This window comes from Stegodyphus dumicola, chromosome 4, assembly GCF_044657685.1.
Source record: "Stegodyphus dumicola isolate Sdum_Otavi_A_Nest chromosome 4, ASM4465768v1".
In the NCBI taxonomy this organism is placed as follows: domain Eukaryota; kingdom Metazoa; phylum Arthropoda; class Arachnida; order Araneae; family Eresidae; genus Stegodyphus; species Stegodyphus dumicola.
Window position 1 is genome coordinate 114820036 of NC_140771.1, and position 20263 is coordinate 114840298.

General features: G+C 32.2%; 1 protein-coding gene across 8 annotated transcripts in view; it reads right to left on the bottom strand.

Moving 5' to 3' along the window:
• Positions 1-20263, bottom strand: part of Vps13 (vacuolar protein sorting 13C) — a 334969-nt gene that overhangs the window by 53751 nt on the left and 260955 nt on the right. For all 8 annotated transcript variants that reach the window (XM_085815349.1, XM_085815348.1, XM_085815353.1 and 5 more), the window contains 5 exons: positions 18386-18509; positions 17067-17189; positions 12821-12933; positions 11286-11448; positions 9501-9635 (listed from right to left, as the gene is read on the bottom strand). In XM_085815349.1, the coding sequence (XP_085671475.1) occupies positions 9501-9635; positions 11286-11448; positions 12821-12933; positions 17067-17189; positions 18386-18509 (658 nt within the window). The remainder of the gene's footprint in view (positions 1-9500; positions 9636-11285; positions 11449-12820; positions 12934-17066; positions 17190-18385; positions 18510-20263) is intronic.

Here is a 20263-nt window from a genome sequence, read left to right on the forward strand (position 1 = left end):
TTTTTATGCTCGTCTACAACGGGGGGGAAAAAAAAAAAAAAAAAAAACGAAAATAGGCTGCTATAAATTAAGAAGTTCATCAAGTGAATTATTCTCGGCGAAAACTGAAAAAATTACAGCAAGATAAATTTTTGAATTTCTTCGTAAATTTTGCACCAAATTTTACAAAATTTAACATTTAGGCATAATTTGAGTTTTAAAATCGAAATATGGAAAAAAACTGCCATGTCATTTCAGAAAAAGTTTCATATTTCGATTTTGTGCCAAAATACCAATGTTAGAATGATGCTATATATAAATCTAATACATATCCTAAGTTGCTCATTCGAGACATATAAAAATGCAAGTTGAATTTTGTCAATCAGCCCAGTAGAATGGGAGATATAGAACAGCCCCCACCTTTTTTTTTACACAGTGTACATCATGCAGGCTAGTTAAGGAACCATGTGGTAGACTAACATGTATCTGTGCAGATTTTACAGCTTCATCTGCAAACATTATAGACTGTTTGCAAGGAAACAATTACTTTACACACTAACTGAATACATCTAAAACATAGTTGCACAAAGACTGGCAAAACAATAACCTCGTGGCTTGCAGTTCTTGTAATAGTCTCTGTGGGTCGAAATACCTGAAATTTTAATTACATCATTCTTGCATTTTAAAATGTTCCCCAAATAAATTTAGTTTGATGCTTTTATTCCATCTTAATACAGTCAAAAGTCTTTAATATGGACTCTTCGGGACTTCGGCAATTCCGGATTATAGGTCATCAGTTTAAATCTGGTAAGATGGCATGCAGAAATTATGAAATTAAAAATATGAAACTGTAATTTATGAAATAAAGAGGAATTATGATCTAAAGGGTATCAAAATTTACAAAAAAAAAAAAAAAAAAAAAAAAGCTTAATATTTATTTGTTTACTTTATTACTTTATTAAACATTTCTTTCAATGTGCGCATGCGTAAAGCATACATTACGCATAGACGAAATTAGAAAATTGCAACCAGAAACCTATTTGATACGTATTCGTGATATTTATAATGACGAGGAATTTGATTTAAATCATATCAAAGACAGAGTACATCGAGATGAAATACTACATTTAGTAAGGAATTATAAGCCAAATAAAATAAAAACATCTGCCCTGAAGAAAAGGATAGTGCTGAGAGATCAACTTCCAGTTCATTGATTATTTGTACGATTTTAAAACTGGTATATAATACACTGCTGGCCATCCAAATTGCAACACCAAGAAACACAAGAGATATCACAACAAAATTTATTTAGAAGATAACATGTTGACCAAGTATCAAATGATTAAATTTATAGACTTCTTGTGAAGTGTGGTTCCTTCCAGAATCAGTAGCCAGAGTAGCCGCCATTGTTGGAAATGACCGTTGCCACACGCCTTGGCATTGATTCAAAGAGACTTTGGATGTGTATAGAAGACCAAGCAGCTTCCACACGTTGCTAACGTTGATCTGGTGTGGCAGCTTGGGATGTAATCTGGGTCAATCGTTCAGCAACCATGGACTACATGTTTTCTATCGGCGAAAGATCCGGAGAGCGAGCCAGCCAGGGAAGCAATTCCATCTGGCGATTGACGAAGAACCCTCGGACAATGCGTGCCACGCGTGGTCGAGCATTATCCTGCTGAAATATGGCTGTGGTCAAGCCCTCAAGGTAAGGAAGGACAACTGACTTCAACACCTGGGAGACCTGTTTAAAGTACTGGCAATGCATATTAGAGGAGTGCGAGAGTGATATCCAATACCGCCCCATACCATAATAACCGGTGCAGGAACAGTGTGGCAGTGCATAACACAGCTATTCAGCATCTTGTCTCCACGTTGTCTCCGGACTCGAATCCGACCATCATGGTGTTGCAGACAGAAGAGTGAGTCGTCACTAAAGACAATTTCATTCTATTCTGCCGTTAAAATCCTTCTTTCCTCGCACCATTGGCGATGGAGACGTCTGTGGTTCTGCATCAAGGGTAGACAAAGCAATGGACATCTTGCGGACAGACCACTCTGCTGTAAACAGCGTCGAATGGTACGTGCAGACACTGGATGATGCCTTACAGACTGAATGTGCTGTGCTATGATTCGTGATGTGACTGAGCGATCCGTCACTGCCATGCTCACAATGTTCCTGTCATCATGTGAAGTGGTGCACTGAGGTGGATGCGATCAAACACGTCGGTCCGTCGTACCCTTCTGCATCCAACGGTCACATATCTGTATTACAGTTGTTTGGTTTCAACCAACATGACTGCCGATTTCCCTGAAAGATAATCCACACTCTCGGTAGGCCACTATCCTTCCTCTGTCGAACTCGGATACTTGATCAAACGATAATCGCTGTTTACTATGAGGCATAATTGATAGTTTTTTTTTTAAAAAACCACAAGAAAAACACAATTGCTGAACTCGAAATCATCGAAAACTCCAAGCCTTAAATAGTGCTTTGAAGTGGCACATCTAATCATTTGAATACTTCACCTCCGCTAATGCACATTGTAAATTTCATATCATTTGCATGCTTCCTCCAGGGTGTTGCATTTACAGTGGCCAGCAGTGTATATACCGGTGCCCACACTGTGGGTACCATACCAATAGATGGCAGCACCAGCCTTCTTTTCCACTCTGTGTCATGACAGAATTCCTTTATATTATAACAGTTTATGATGTAATAATTTTTTTATGATTAATTTATAAGTTGTTTAGGTGTTGGTTGGTGTATTTAATTATGGCAAAGCACACGAAGGCTATCTGCCTAAGGGGAGGGATGCCTTTCGTGGAGGACTTTCTAAGGGAAACTGGCTCGTATACACGTTACACATGGGGAAAACCACGAAAACGCCCATGCAGCCAGCCCGTTCGCGGGATTCGAACCTCGGACCGAACTACCAGTGTTCAGCGACTTTACCGCTCGGCCGCTGGTGGGCATAAGTTGTTTAGGATTCAATATCATGTTCATGAAGGGATGGAGAGTTTACTGTCTCTGCACTAGGACTGAATTACAAGTATATTTGTTTCTTTTTATTCATTTTTTACTCCGCTCAATTTTCATTCATCTCTATTTAACTAAAATTTAGATAACTTATATTAACAAAAAATAAAAAAGGGGCCTTACAGTCCTCGATAATCTAAAGTGTGTGTGCGTGGAGGGGATTCTTGGTATCATAGCATGAACCTTGGTTTTTTACATATTATCTAAAGCATAAAATATGACTTGAAAAATACAACATACTTTCTCATCTGAGTCGTAGTGTTTCATTTTTCGGCTGTTATATCTCCTTGCAATATTATAATAGTTCAGTTACAACATGATACGATTTACGCATGCAGTGTAAAATTTGCTAATTTTTTTAATGAAATAAAAGTACTGAATTTAAATCAAGTTCAAATGCTTTTTACCCATATTTGACATAAGTACGTTCATCTGGCTTGCATCATCAAAGTGCGTAAAAACATAAATTTTATTTTTGAAATTTTAAATTTCTACCAAAATTTAAAAAGTTTTTGCCTTTAGAATTACATAACTATATTCAAATACCCATCTCTACAGATGCACATCAAAAGTATGCAAAATTAATTTTAAAAACAAAAATTAACAATTGGGAGCTACCTGGAAAAAATGTCTTGGAGGGCTCTCAAAATTTAGGATTTCATTCTAGATCTCAATTTTGTGTCCTTAGGGTCCATAATTTATAGTTCATGCAAAATTTTACCATAATTTAAATTATTTTATATACCGCCCCTCAAAGGGTTAAACGTGATTACTATTATACAATTACAGGATCAATAGATGAAGTGACATGCAGGGTCACAATGATGTCAGTGCATCCACTACTTAAAGGATAGACATCTTGTATGTCTCATACAATCACATCATCCATACTAGCGATGGAAATACAGACATGACAAGAAGTGCCTACACATATGGTAAGATGTGTAGGCACTTCTATTTTGAGAGTCACAAGCTGCTATTGCTTTGAATACCTTTGATGATACTGCATACACATCTGTGGTTATAATGCATGTTAAATGATGCAAATGGATGTGTAGCATAGTGGTATCTTAAATTTAAATTAATAAACATAAAAATACATCAATGCGAGGACTGTAGTTTGACTTTTATTTTTAGCGATTTCAATTTTAGAACAACACAGCAAAAAAGTAAAGCGTGAATGCTACAGTTAGCATTTACAAGAATGCAAAAATAAAATGCGAGCTGCGCAACGATCTGCACATTGCGAAATAAGAGCTCACAGACAAGCAGAGGACTCTGGTGGCTGAAACATTTCACCCGGCGTTGAAATCGTTTCAAATCTAAATAACCTTTACAAAATGAAATTGTCATAATAATATTAAATTATGCAAAAATGTGTCATTAAAATATTCACAAGAAAACATAATTATGAAATGAAACTAAATTGTTCTCAAAACAGATGCACAGAAGCCTTGATACAATTCAGGAACTTAATTATATTTAAAGCAATGTACAAAGTTATAATGCTTTAGGGAAAAAAAAAAATCTTAATCACTGATAGGAAACACTAAGTTTGTGAATTGGCCTTTTGAAAACTCCATTAGCAGTGCTTCACGATATGCACAATATCATCTGAGCTAAGAAAAACTTCCAATACTCTTCCTAATTTCCATCGCAGCAGGGGTAAATTGTCTTCCTTTATAATAACTAAATCATTAATCTTTAAATTAGGTTGCACTTTAAACCATTTTGAAAGTCGTTGCAAATTAGAAATGTATTCATTTTCTCAGTAAGATTCCAATGTTGCAATATGGGAATTTTTTGATCGTGTAAACTTTCTTCAGGTAAGGCAGTTAGCAGGGTACCAATTAAGAAATGGCCTGGAGTAAGTGCAGAAAATTCTGATGGATCTTCAGACATTGGACACAAAGGTCGCGAATTTAAACAAGCTCAATTTGAGCTAGCAATGCGGTAAATTCTTCTTGCGTTAGAAGTTGTTCACTTATGGTTTGCTTGAGATGTAACTTTGTAGATTTGACTGCAGCTTTCCATAATTCTCCAAAATGTGGCGCTGTGGGAGGGTTAAATACCCACTTAATACCTTCAGTAGAACAATATTTATTAACCAATTAATTTTTTTTCAAAGAATTTATTACTCTTTTCAATTCCTTATCTGCAGCAATAAAATTTGTGCCACAATTGCTATGCACTTCTACTGTTTTTCCCCTTCGAGATACAAAGCGCTTCAAAGCGGCAATAAATGATTCTGATGTTGGATTACCTACTAATTCAATATGTATAGCTCTTGTAGTAAATCGCACGAATACACAAATGTAGCATTTGATTGGTTTTACTCCTTGACCTTGCCTGGGCTTCACTTGAAATGGCCCGGCATAGACAATGGTAAGTCAGACATTATCTGTGTAGATGCTTTAGCTCGTACACGATGACATTTCACACATTTGAAAATCTGTTGTCTTACAACTGACCTAGCGTGGATTATCCAATATTCTCTTCTAATCACCGATTGCAAAAGCAGGAGGCCAGCATGAAAATGGGATTCATGAAAATGATTCACTATAATCTGGGTTATATGATGTTTCTTGGGCAACAAAATAGGATATTTTCTGTTCTGCGCGATGTTGGCTTGTCTTAATCTTCCTCCGATGCGTATAAGTCCATTCTTATCAATAAAGGGGTTCAAAGAAAGGATCTTACTATTTGAATTTAACGGTTGGTTCTTCTTAAGATTATTATTCATTGGAAAATTATCCTTTTGAACTACTCTAACAATTGCATTTCTAGCGTATTGCAATTCTTCGGTTTTAAGGTAGCCTTTAATCCTTGTTGCGGTAGATTTAGCTGAATTATTCGCAAACTGAAAACACCATGCGATGATTCTTTTCAGTTTCAAGAATGATGAAACTTCATTAAGGACTGGGATTTGCGAAGCGACTGTTCCAATTGAAAAAGAAACATTTTTCCATTGTTATTTTAAAGTTCTAAAAATGGTAAGTTGATAGAGAACGGGATATTATTTGAATTAAGCCACTGAGGACCTGTCCACCAGTAGAAAGTTCTGAAGACCTCTTGATGTGCAATCAGCTGGATTCTCTTTCCCTTTTATGTGATTCCAATGCGATGATGGTAAGACTGATTGAATTTCTGAAACGTGGTTGGCTACGAAGGTTTGCCAGCGTGTGGGTTCTGATTATATCCATTACAAAACTATCATTGAATCACACCATGTGTAAATATTGTCAACATGAATTTGTAATGAATTCTGCACAGCTTGAACCAAATGCACTAATAGAACGGCAGAGCAGAGTTCTAAACAAGGAATAAAAATTACTTTCAGGAGAGCTACACAAGTCTTTGATGTTAATAGCTGCACCGAAACTGAAGAATTATTTGAAGGCTTTAAATAAATCACTGCGGCGTAAGCTTTCTCTGATGCATCACAATGAACAATGAAGAAACAATGATGTTATACATTTGTAGCTTTGGGTAATAACACTCTCCTAGGAATACGAATGCATTCAAGATTTGCGATATCTTCATAATAGATTTTCCATCGTTGACTGATTTCAACTAATAAGGGATCTCCAACGAGATTTGCAATTTCCATATATCTTGAATCTTGGAATTAATCTTGGTTAAATCTTGGAAGCTTTCATATAAATTCAAAGGTAATGTTACACTTGGAATGTTTTCTGTAATTTTGCCTATTATGTAAGCGGGCGTAGAAATAATGAGGTGGAAACAATAAGTCAACTTCTCCAGGAGTATTGAAAGTACCTAAGCACGACACTAATATCTTTGAATCCTTTATGTTCAATCCTAAATTGATAGCTGTTTTCCCGAAGAATGAATGATTTTTCACTACCTGAATCTAGTAAACATCTACAATTTATGAATTCTTAATTAAAGCAGTACACAAATGCATATGACTATGTTTACCATTAGCATGAGCTCCAAAATGGTGATTTTCATAGTTGTTTGCACAAACAGTCGGAGAAACCTCAATCAACTTGTTTTCTGTTTTAATTTGCAATTTTGGGACGAACACTTGTGCTTCCGTTGAAGGGAATCTAGATACATTTTTTTGGTTTGAAATTATTTTCTAAATGCAAAATGCTTAAAACAATGTTTACAAGTATTTACATTCTTACACATTTTAACTTTATGGACATTCAACAAACAATTAAACCAAAGTTTTTCATAACAAACACTATTCGTTTTTGCACTGGTAAATTAAAAAAAATTAGAACACTAGTGTAAAAAATGATCTTCTTTACAAAATAAGCAAGTAGATTTAGTAATCAGAGAAGTAACCTTATTATACACTGTTTTATGTGATTTATGCGTTTTGTTAATTAAAGGTTTACTGTTCTGTAATGTTCTAGCATAATTCTTCAAAAATTCTATCAAGTCATTCAACTTTGGTATTTCGTCTTTTTTTAATTGACACTCCCACCACAACTTTGTCGAAACATCAAGTTTTTACAAAATACTATACATCAACAAAGTATCACTGAAATTATTTATCTTTTGATCTAATATTTCCAATGAGTGAATTATTTCATTTACATTATCTACTAAATTTAATATTGAGGATGCAGATTCCGTTTGTATTTGTGAAACGTTAAGAATTCTTTTAATAAAAGCAAACATCTGTTCTCTTTTATTAGAAAATCTCACTTCTAGTAAATTCTAAGCAAAACTGAAATTTTGATTAGCTATGGGGATTGACTGAATAATGAATTAAGCATCATTTTTCAAAGAACTTTTTAAATATTGTAATTTTTGAGCTCCAGAAAGATTTGGAACACATTTTGTTGCAAACATTAGCATTAAATAAATCTTTAAATGTTATCCATTCTTTTAAATTTCCGTTAAATGTGGGTAAAGATAATTTTGGTAACTTTAAACTTTCAGAGATTGATTCAGGTGTTTGTAGACATTTGCATTTACGACCTTGTCGATCTTTAACTTAAGAATAATTTTTAAATGAACCTCCTCAATTTTCTCTAAAATCGACTGTTCTTCCTCAACGAAAGTGTCTATATTATCATCATCACAATTTGTATAAATTTCGCTAAACAGGTATTTGAAATCTTCCTTAAAGATTTTACATTTTTCTAATATTAATTCAGCTTTAGCATTATCTAAGTTATCATAAATTATTTTTCGATGAATTTTGTTGAATGTGTTTTCAAAACTCTCTTTCGTTCTTTTTCTGTATCTGACATTTTGAAAATATTCTAAATTCTTGATTTTACTAATACTTTAATTATAATAAAGTAGCAATAAAGAAATAAAATGGGTTAACGTTTTCACTCACCTCGTACACTGTATTCATTGCTTAACTATTGAGAATTTTAAAGTGAAAGTGTATTATCAACAACATCATGAAGACGTAGAATTCTTTTTCACAAGCATGTCTTTTCCTCGAATCTCCGGTGTATTATGACCAAATTAATGTAGCGTAGCGGTATCTTAAATTTAAATTAATAAACATAAGAATACATCAGTGCGAGCGGACTGTAGTTTGACTTTTATTTTCAGCGATTTCCACTTTAGAACAACAATACAGCAAAAAAGGTAAAGTATAAAAGTTACAGTTAGCGTTTACAATAATGCAAAAACAAAATGCGAGCTATGCATATGATCTGCGCATTGCAAAATAAGATCTCACAAACAGGCAGACGACTCTGGTGGCCGAAACAGGATGCATGAATAGTGAAATATCCTCTTGCACATTAATCCATCTTCCGCATGCAGCACTATGATGACGAGTGTTTTGTGCTCATTGAAATCTTACTTTACACATCATGATATCAACCCAACATCAAGAATTATTTTATCGGGTACAATTTGATGCAAGCTCTGCTCATGTGTAATACTCCCCAATCTGCTACTCTGAGCAATCAACTTAGTTTTGCAGATGTATGAAAACTTGCATTCATACTATATCTTCAAAGGCAACCTACAGCCCCTTCTAGCAGAACAGCATGTGAGACACTTCCCCAACACACAACCAGTTATGGCTCGGTCTTGACCAAAATATGCACACTAACTTTGCAAAGACACCATAAGCTACAACAAAAGAACTCTGGTAACAGATCACAATTGCCTGGGTAGAAATACCTCTGTATGCCATCCAAAGTTTCTTTGACTTTGTATGTCACCACCATTTAGTGGTACTTATCTTACCATGTAGTAATACTGCTCTTGGTGGTAACATTTTACGATTATTGAACATTCTACTTATACCAGAATATCTACTGATTTATTTTGATATAATAAAGAACCTGTAGAATAAATATGTTTATTTTTTATTCTCAGTGATGTTGCAATTTTCATGGCCAGCAACATAGTTTTCCGAATGGATTTTGAAACTTGATATCATGAATTTCAAGCTAGAAATACCTTCTTCTAAAAATTTCACATATAATTATTCTAATGCAACAAACACACAATTGAAAATAATGGATACCTGGAGTCTATTGATCTTTGCATGAAGCTGCAGCTGATGAGGTGATGTTTTATACTGTAGCCATAATCCAGTCTGGTAGGATCTCCTTAAAACTCTCACTAATGGTTTTGTCATTAACATTCCCTCAAAATCCACCTAAAGAAGAAAAAAAAAAAAAAAAAAAGTTTGTTCTCTTTTATCTCATGGGAAAAAAAAAAAAAAAAGAAGTAAGAGTTTTCTATTCAGGGAGAACAACTAAAATTGTTCATATGAGAAGAATTCATAAGTTAAAAAATAAATAATGGATAAAATTTTCATAAATTTAAGGGAAGGAACATAAATTATTGAAATCAAATATCACGATGTAGAAGTTGACAGTCTAAAAGACTGCACTATGAATTTGCAGCCTGAATCACAGATTAAAAAAAAAAAGAAGGATATTTAAATTCTTTCAAGCAGTACAAGCCATTACAAATATCTTTTAATAATCACCATGAGAAAGTTAAAAAAAAAATAGAGCCATAAAAGGTTCATAATTACTAACAGGATTTATTGCAAATTAAATGTATTTAAAATTACATTAATGAGATAGATTATTAAAAGATTTATTAAAAGTTGTTTTTACTCCTTTTTATCCATTCAACTTATTAAACAGTTATAACTTAAAGAGATAAATATCTTGTATCACAAAGAAGGGTAACATTCAAGAAACTCATTATTTGCTAGACACCGCAGATAATAAATCAAAGGTCTTGCTCAATGACAAATTATTAAAGCTGCAGTGATAATAAATGCATACTGATGCAACATTAATATAATTTAACGGCCCAAATTTTTAGAATGGCTTCATTAACATATTCACATAAGCACAAATATTCTTGTTTTTCACTGTGAGATGACACTTGAATTCATGTTTCACTTAATCTGGCGGCCTGGCACTATTGTTCAGTAAGACACTGTACGTGCACCTATTCACCCAGTAGTTTAGAGAAAAAATTATTGATCACCTTTTCACCAACAATCACCACAGTGAAGAAATCACGATTGTAAAGCTAATATAGTCAATACAGGGGGCACTTTTTTTTATTCATATAAAGGGTATGCAAGAAAAACAAGATAAGTACATAAAAAATGTTAGAAATGTTTATATGAAAGAAAAGGTAGATGGTATGGCATAAAATTTAAAAAAAAAAAAAAAAAAAGTAACGGCATATTGCAATTTTTGGAAGTATTTTAAAGAATACACTCTTTAAAATACTTTAAAAAATTGCATCAAAATGAATAAACAATTATGTTAAGTTTTATTTCTGAACTTTTACTTTATAAGTTATATTTATTATGTTCAGATAAAATAAAATAAACCCTACTTTTTTTTTCAATTAATATATATTAAATTCCATTACTTAATTTTTCAACATTATGCCAATATTTTATAGTAACTAAATGAATTTCATTTTTAATGGCACAGAGCATCTGACTGAATATTCAAGCATGACCCACCAGTGATGCATGCCACCTGATGGAAGGCTGAGCATAACTCACTGGTGATGCATGCCACCTGATGGGATACTCAGAGAGACTTGAATGTAGCCCAATGGTGATGCACACTGCCCGATGGGACAGTTGAGCATGACTCACCAGTGATGCATGCTAGTGTGAACATGTTAAAACATTTCTATATCAGATTAAAACCATATAAATCCCATTTAATATGATATAAATTCTTTGCAATTTCTAAAAATTACAATACTCTTTACATAAATGAATATACAAAAATCAATACCCACTTCACTCAAGTGTACATACCTCTACTTTATTTTCCAACTGCATGAATGATTTCGGCTTCCTTCCAATTTTCAATTCATTGTGATACTGCTCGTAAGCTACTTCTATTATTTCACTTTCTCTTACACTAAGAGGTTTGAAACGTTTACTTTTCTTCTTTCTGCCTTCCCAAACAACTCCAGTACTGTCAATAGTAATAACATTTTCTTAAATTAAAATATTTGGCATTATACATAGTCAGATAACACATAATGCAATAATAATAACTCCTCATACTTAAATATTTGTACACTTTTTAACATTGAAAATCAAAATATATTGTTATATTTGTGCTAAAAAAGTGAACTGAACAGGCATATGAATAGCTAAGGTTGAGGACATGAGTTGTAACAAAAAAGGCATTGGCAAGTTATCACAATAACCTTATCATCAACTGAAGTTTTTAGTAGTTGTTAATAGAAAAGTATCAATTTTATGGTATATTAGAATGTACTTTTTTGTCTATTAGGGTCCAACTCATGCAGTTTATTTTTGTAGACATATCACTAGCTAAGCTTCTAAGCCAATAAATTTGGTCCTAGTTATTATCTTCTTCTTAACAGAGATTAGTAACATTTCTGCCCATTTTAGTGGACACTGCATTATCTTAAGCAGTTTTCCCACTTATATGTACTGCTATGTGCAAATACAACTGTTTTACTCTTCAAATTTAAGTGACAATTGAATTACTAGTTTATCAGCAATACAGAATACCTGTTTGCTTCTATATAAATAGATTATTTTTACAGCACTACATAAATAAATAATTTTTTTTTGTTTCAGTTATTAAATTAGAAGTTCAGATTAAGTTACTCTATTCTTATTTTTCATTGTTATATAGATTAAAAAATAAAATTATAATAATTTTATCCTGAGAAATATTTTAGTTCTTGTAAATAGAAAACCAATAACAGCATATAGGAATGAAAAATTGGGAAGGGGGGGAGAAACCTTAGACTAATGGAATATTAAAATTATTAAAATACATTAATAAACAAGGTACCTATGTCAAACTGCCCTCATAATCAATATAATTTTATTTAAAATATAGGTAAATCTAAGCTGCTTTCTCACAAATTTTACATTTTATATTGGAGTGTTTCCTTTCAAATTACAAACATGGAATGCAAGAAAACAGGCTTTCAAAAGAGAAATACTTTAGGAATATCAGAATTTTGAGTTTGATGAACAGTTTAATCAGAATAAGTCTTTAGTAATTTCCTTTTTAAAAAAATGTATTGATTATGACAAAAACTAAGTGCAGGGTTAGAGAAATAAATTAAATAAGCCAAAACAGAAAAGAATTTCAAAGGATATTTATATTACATAAAAAATTATGAAATCAAAATACATTTCAAATTAATATTTAGAATGCTAGATTGGAATTAAATATCAGCAGTACCTTTAAAAGTAAATTTACATACAAAGTTAGAACTAACAAAACAAATAATAGTAAACAATTTAATATTTTAAGTTTGAAAGATAAACAAAAACAAACAAAATAAAAATCTACATACCTGGTTATTCCCATGTACATAATTTCAGCTTTAGCTTCATTATTCACTAAAGATATACCAACACCTTGAAGTGACACTGTAATTTCTTGTTCAACTCTTTCAAGCTCACCAGCCTATTCAAATAAAATTGAAATCAAATTAATAATTTTCAATAGTTTTATGCAAAATGTTTAATACAGGTTGATCTTTATTTTCATTTCCAAGCTTATGCTGAAAATCAAATTTATAGTTTATAAGCATCAATCAGTAATTAACATAAATAGCTAACACATTTGTGATTTAAACAATTACAAATTCAATTAACCCTTTCACAATGGGTGACTCATTCACCAAACTGTTCTCTTGGAACAACCGCTAACAGGATGCACTATCTTGCTGGGATAGGCACTATGCATGCTTTAGAGGGGAAAAAAGAAATTCATGTATATTAAATATGTGGTCCAATTATTCCAATTTTCGACACATTATACGAAGAACACTCAGGTAATTGTCAGAATTAATTTGAAAAAACCTTATCCTTATATTTTTCTTGCCATTTGATGTATATAAAATGTTTTGCAAATGATAAGCAAAATATTTACTTCAAAGCTAGCCAAATGTGAGCCTCTACACATTTTACAAAAAATTTAAAATATTCAGAAGCATCAAGATCATCCCCATGTGTTTATATAAGCTAATACAGTTAGCAGTAACCTCTGTTAATTTACATTAATGTTCTGTTAATTTAATTTACATTATTCAACCCACAATTTCTACTTTGATTCACAAAATATGAAAGCTTAATTTCCCATTCAACACACTGAATATTTTATTTTTAAACAAAAGATCTATAAGATTTTAATTTGGTCAGATATCAGAATTCCTTTAAGTTTTGTATACTTCCAAGCAGTTTAGAAAAACTGTGGTTTTTGAACATGTTTTCTTTGTCTTTATCAATACATAATATCACATCTACTGAAATTTCTCCATTTCGTATATAATTGTCTTCACATATTAATTAAGAAATCATATTTGCTCTCTTCAAATTTTCAGTTGTTTGATAGCTTAATATTAGTCCCTATATTAAAACAGCAAGTTTTTTAAGATAAAAATAGCAACAAAATTCATTTATATTTCTGAAAAGCAATTAATATGATTTTCTCCAGTTCTACAATGAAAGCTAATAACATATATTCTAGAAATGTCTCGCATATCCTGTGCATACTTTAAATACACTCTTAGACAAAAAAAATAACACACCAAAAAGGAGTTATCCGAATGGAGCGAAAATTGGTAGAAGTGATGTACATGTACAGAAAAACAAACGGTTAGAGTTTGAGAAAAATTGGATGATTTATTGAAGTGATAGAGCTTTACAAAGTGAAGTCAGTAACGTGTTTGTCCACCTCTGGCTCTTATGCAAGCAGTTATTCGGCTTGGCATCGATTGATAGAGATTGCGGATGTCCTCCTGAGGGATATCATGCCAAATTCTGTCCAACTGGTGCGTTAGATCATCAACATCCTGAGCTGGTTGGATTGCCCTGCCCATAATGCTCCAAACGTGTTCAATGGGAGAGAGATCCGTCAACCTTGCTGGCCAAGGTAATGTTCGGCAAGCAGTAGAAACATGTAAGCCCAGGGTGGAGTGACATGAAGGGCAACACAACGAGCCTTAGAACTCTGTTGATGTACTGCTGTGCTGTAAGGTTGCGACAAATGACACCCATAGGTGTCCTACTATGAAATGAAATGAAATGGAACCCCAGACCATCTATCCTGGTTGTCGGCCTGTCTTCCGGAAGAAAGTCAGGTTGGTATCCCACCGCTGTCCGGGGCGTCTCCAGACTCGCCTTCGCTGATCATCGGGGTTCAGTTCAAAGCGGGACTCATCACTGAAGACTATTCTACTCCAGTCATTGACATTCCAGTGCAAATGAGCCCAAAACCACTGCAAACAGGCTTGACGTTGTACAGAGGTCAAAGGTAGGGGCTGTGAGTGTCACTCTGATGACTGCTTGGTCTTCACGTTCTGTCACTTCTCTACGCCTACCGCTTCCTTCTTGACGCTGTGTGTGGTCATGGTTCACCCATACCTGCCAACGTCGTCTAATAGTGGCATCGCTCCTGCTCAAATGTCGAGCTATTCGTCAATAAGACCAACCGGCTTCTTTGAGTCTAACTACATGACCTCTCACAAATTCTGACATCTGCGCATATCGTTCACTCACCTGTATGCGAGGCATAGTTACTATCTACAAGAGTACACGGAATGAAATTTGTGAAGAATTTATTACCTGGAATCGTAATTTCTCCTCTTAAATATCCTGCCAGTTGCACTGTAGCGACAAACGTTCATTCAATGGCAGCTAAAATGTCAAATTTTGCATTTTCTGTCGAAGCCTGTATGCATATCAATTTGTGTCCAATTTGCTTTTTTCTTCTCGCCATGTCGTGGTGCATCTTTTTTTTTTTTTTTTTTTTGTCCAAGAGTGTAAATATACATACTGTGCATACTTTTCTCAATATTCATTTCAATTTATTGAACAGAACTAAAGAAAAAGTTTATATAACTATGCTTATTCATCAATAATAAATTATTTTTATGCTTCCGTTTCTTATAATATGTTCTAAAAATGAAGTGTGCCATCAAACTGAAAACATTAACATTTTAATAAAAGGGTAATACAATAATATATAATATTGAATTTCTGTTAAATAGTCAAATTTTCAAAAAAATTTGACTATTTAACAGAAATTCAAATGAATGCATTTTTTAGCTTCTTAGTGGGTAACTGGATGAAGTAATATGTAGCAGCTAGATCAATAATTTACAAACTGACATGAATGGTTTCAGATTTTTGAAATTATACTGATAATTTTTTTAAGTATATTTGCACACTAATGAATTAAGTTTATAGATGGAACTATCATCAGAAAATTTCCTTTTATAATACAGCATTCCTTTCATCATACAACTAATGTTTTTTATAAAAAGTACATTTGAGTCTATTACAATTTAAGAAATGAGTTTTAATAACTCATAAGGGTGGATCCCTCAGAAATTTACTAATACTCCTTCATCCATAAGAAAATAATTTTATATTTATATAAATCAGCTGAAATCATTCCTGACAAATTTCAAAATTTTCAGTTTCATGCAATTTTTTAAAAAATTATCAAGTACATTAAGCATAAAACAGAAATTAAACTGAAAAGAAAAAATTATAAAAGCATATATGCAATGAAATAGAATGCATTATTACAAAACCACTACAAAACAGCTGCATATGTGGAAACTATTACAAAGCAAAAAGTAACAAAATTCTTGAAAACGACATGTAAGCATATTTTAAGCAAACATTTTGCACTTAATTTTATCTTCTTTAATGAATCCCTTTCTTTTAACATAACCGCTCTAAGTATGCAAAAATGTAGGGAAACTCTTAACCGCTTAACCTTACAAATTTTTTTGAAAACAATTGCAAAAAATCATCACATTTTTTAAAAATTTTATTATTAAATACAACAAAACGAAACAAATCAAAATATGTAGGTTTTAAGTTGAATTTTAAATTTTTTGAAGGTGTAAAAGCATTTAGTTTTAATATTAGTTTACTATCTTGAGTTATCTCGGGCAAACAAAAAAAAGTTAAATATTAGTCTTTGTATGATAGTTTTAGAAACAAGGACAACACAGAGTGATACCTGATGTTCTACACTGGTATCTGGTCTCTTTTTTTTCTGGCTTACCACTAAAATATCTTTCATGGGAGCACAGAGTACACTGTCTCGTTGGATTTAATTAAAAAAAAAAAATTCCATCTCTTCATAATCACTATCTGAAAAATCATCGCTTTCGCTATCTTGCATCATCGCCATTATTTTATTTTTTTCAACGTATGTATCCTTCTTTATACATTACTAATTCACAAGCCAACATATACTATACAATAGGGAAACACATGACCAATCCCTCCAAAAGAATTGCACAACCAACAAAATTTGGCAACCTGCCAACAAAACTGAATATTTCCTTTCATTTCCTCCAGGACGATTGTCCTAACAAATTCTGCTTCGCCCGAGTTTTTACAGGATAATAATTAATTGCAATATATACGTACCCGAGATAACTCATGATAATCAGGCAAGTGGTTAAACATACATTATTCAAATAATTTTATGAAAAATTTATAATTGTTCTGTACTTAATCATAAAAATACACAGTTTCTTAAATGCAAATAAATATCAATAAAATAATATTTACTTCTTGAGCAGCAGTAGCAAGAGCTAAATCTTCAGTAAACATCAAAACTCGTTGCATACCATCTAAAAATGACACCCAATATGCTTTCAAATCTTCATTAATAGTAAAATCTCCAATTCCATCCTGGAAACAATTTATATCATCAATACAGTGCACTATTACATGCAATGCACATAGTTTATTCAAATATACATATTTTCAATTATTAATATTTTCTGGAAATGCAATCACATTTCAAATTAGCAGTTTCTTAAAAAATTACTTCACATTCAAAGTAAAGTTAACATTAAAAAATATTTTTCAATTTTATTTAAAAAATATAATTTAATAATTTAAAATTTTATAATAATTTAAAAAATATTTTTTATTTTTTTTATTTTTTAGTTATTGTTAGAAATTAAGGAAAAATTATATGGATAAAAAATTATTCTTATTCTATTAGGATGCCAGTTACATCTATTCTGGATTGTGAATGAATTTGCTAAGCAGTTATATAGAATACTGGATTATAAATTCTGCAAATCTGCATTTTATGCCAGAATGAATAATACTTTCCAGAAGAGGTGACTATACATCATAGTAATATGAAATGGTTTTAGACCTATATTTACTCAATAAATGAACTGATTGCTATTCAGTTTTTAATCACTTCATTGTTCATTTCAAGGTACATCATGATGGTAAAATTTTTTCTAGAAGTGTAAACTTTTTGGGGCTCTTTTTCCACATAAAAAAACTTAGATAAAGGAAAAACAGGACAGCTTTTTATTCATATTATTTCAATATTTTTCAATAAAAGGTTCATAAATAAGATTTCATAATAAAAATCATAATTAAGTTATGGCAAGAACTGCACAAACTTAAAAATTACCATTTTGAAATCACTCTACATATTAGATAACTAGAATGCAGTTTCCTTAAGAAATTACACAAAAGACTTTTTCACTTATTTGATATAAAAAATTGGCAAGTAAAAACCTTTGTTTTTGTTTATATGAAAATAAAATTTACATAAACATATATAGCATTGTATATGCACTATTTTAAATGTGAAAACAAGTAGGTTATAATTTTGTCCGCAGAACAAAATAGTTAAATTAAAGCCCCCATTAGTTTTACTCCCAAAAAAGAAACATTAAGAATAAAAGTGAAAGAAATCAGAAATTTGTTTCATACATTTCAGATACCCTACGTTGTGGACAATATGGAAATTAGTATGAATATTCAAAGTTTTATTCTAAAACTATGAATTATTCAGTATAGGTAGAAGTCGAAAGTAACTTAAAACTTATTCCTGGCTAAATGAAACCTTTTTATACCTTCACTAAATCGTGCTCTCCACTGCATTTTTCACATTTCCAAGATAAAGTTCTTTTTTCTAGTGGATTCTTCCAAGCAAATAAAGCATAGGATTTTGAAGGAAGGTTTACTTCCTCTGAGTCTCTGTTAAATAAATAAAAATACTGAAAAATGCTTTCAATGTAAATTGTAAATGAACATAGTTAATTGAGGTAAGTTTTTTTTTTTTTTTTTTTTTTTTTTTTACCAAGATGGTTTATAAAAATGAAGTAATTATAGTAAAAATAAGAAATAAATGTTTATTAAATTAATTTTATTTCTATTTAAAATTATGGCTTGCATGCACACACACGAAAAACTACAGAGAACAACTGAATATTAAATGTAGAAAATTAAAAAAAATAATAATAACTCGGTATTGAGAAACAAACATTCTACTAATGCACATACTGATTAGTCTGCTGGTAAAGTTTAGGATATTCAGGAGAGTATCATGAAATCATTTTTATACAAAACTAAAGCTAATTAATGAAGAAAAAAAGGGCAAACAAATATCACTACAAGCGTAAAAGACTTCAACGTTCAGAAAGATTTCTGGGCCCACCAGCGGCCAAGCAAAAAAGTTGCTGAACACTAGTAGTTCGATCAGAGTCCCACAAATGGACTGACTGCAAAAGCATTTTTGTGATTTTCCTCAGGCGTAGCATGTATATGAGCCAGTTTCCTTTAGAAAGTACCCCATGAAGGCACTCCTCTCCTTAGGCACATAGCCCTCGAAGCTTTGTCCTAATCAAATAAACCAACCAGGAAGATTTCTAATTTCATCCTTCAAGAAATATGTTAGCTTAGAAGAGAAAATATGTGTGTCGCTCACTCATTCACCTTGGCTGCAATAATAAAAGCTTACCCTTCAAAGGATATTATCAACCAGAAATCAAATCTGTTATGCGAGATCCAAAGACATTATCAACCAGAAATCAAATCTGTTACGCGAGATCCAAAGACATGCAAAAAATAGGATGATATTTTCTAGTTATCTTCTGATCTCTGTTAAGTTCTGAAGTACAGTTCATGAAATTGTACGAGGTCTTGATCTGTTCTAAAAGAATAAAAAAGAATTGCACTGCTGATGAATCTTAACATTTTACTGACCGATAGTCTATTAATAGACTTTTTTTGCCAATGCCTACCGATGGATCGCCCGTGAAAACCTTTTTTCTCAGGGCTACCTAAAAATAGACTATCAATCGATAGCCATGGAGATAAATAATTGCCATTTGCTATATCATCTGCATTTTATTATTAGGGAGAATCTGCGGCTGAGTGGCCGGTCCAACGTGCGTATGCTGTTGAACCACTAGCGGTTGGTAAAATGTTAAAGTTTCCAGCGATACAACTATTTATAAACTATTATGTTTCACAATGATGACATTTATTGAGTTGCTTTTAAACAATTACAGGTGAAATCAACTCCAAGCACTTCTTTACACACATGGATTCTTGTTTCAGTTTACGAGTATGCAAATCTTTCCTCTTCATCCAAGTTCAGGAACTTCTTATTGAAATAGTTATCTCATTCTTCATACTATATGATGATAGAATCCAGTCAGGTGCAAGTGCAGATATAATACAATACAGAAATCGAAGCTTTCATGTGCTGATTTCAGAGGATAGCACATCTCATTGAGTAAGCCTCCTTCTAAAGCCAAGGGTGTGCCCCACAATTAAGAAATATTGAAGTCTTTTCCTGTTTATTAATTCAGGATTATATATGTTTACTAGTTCAAGAGTCATCAATCATAGGTTTACTAGTTCAAGAGCCATCAATCATAGGTTTACTAATTCAAGAGTCATCAAGAAAACACGGGTTATCAATGACTGTGGTACTTCTAATGTCT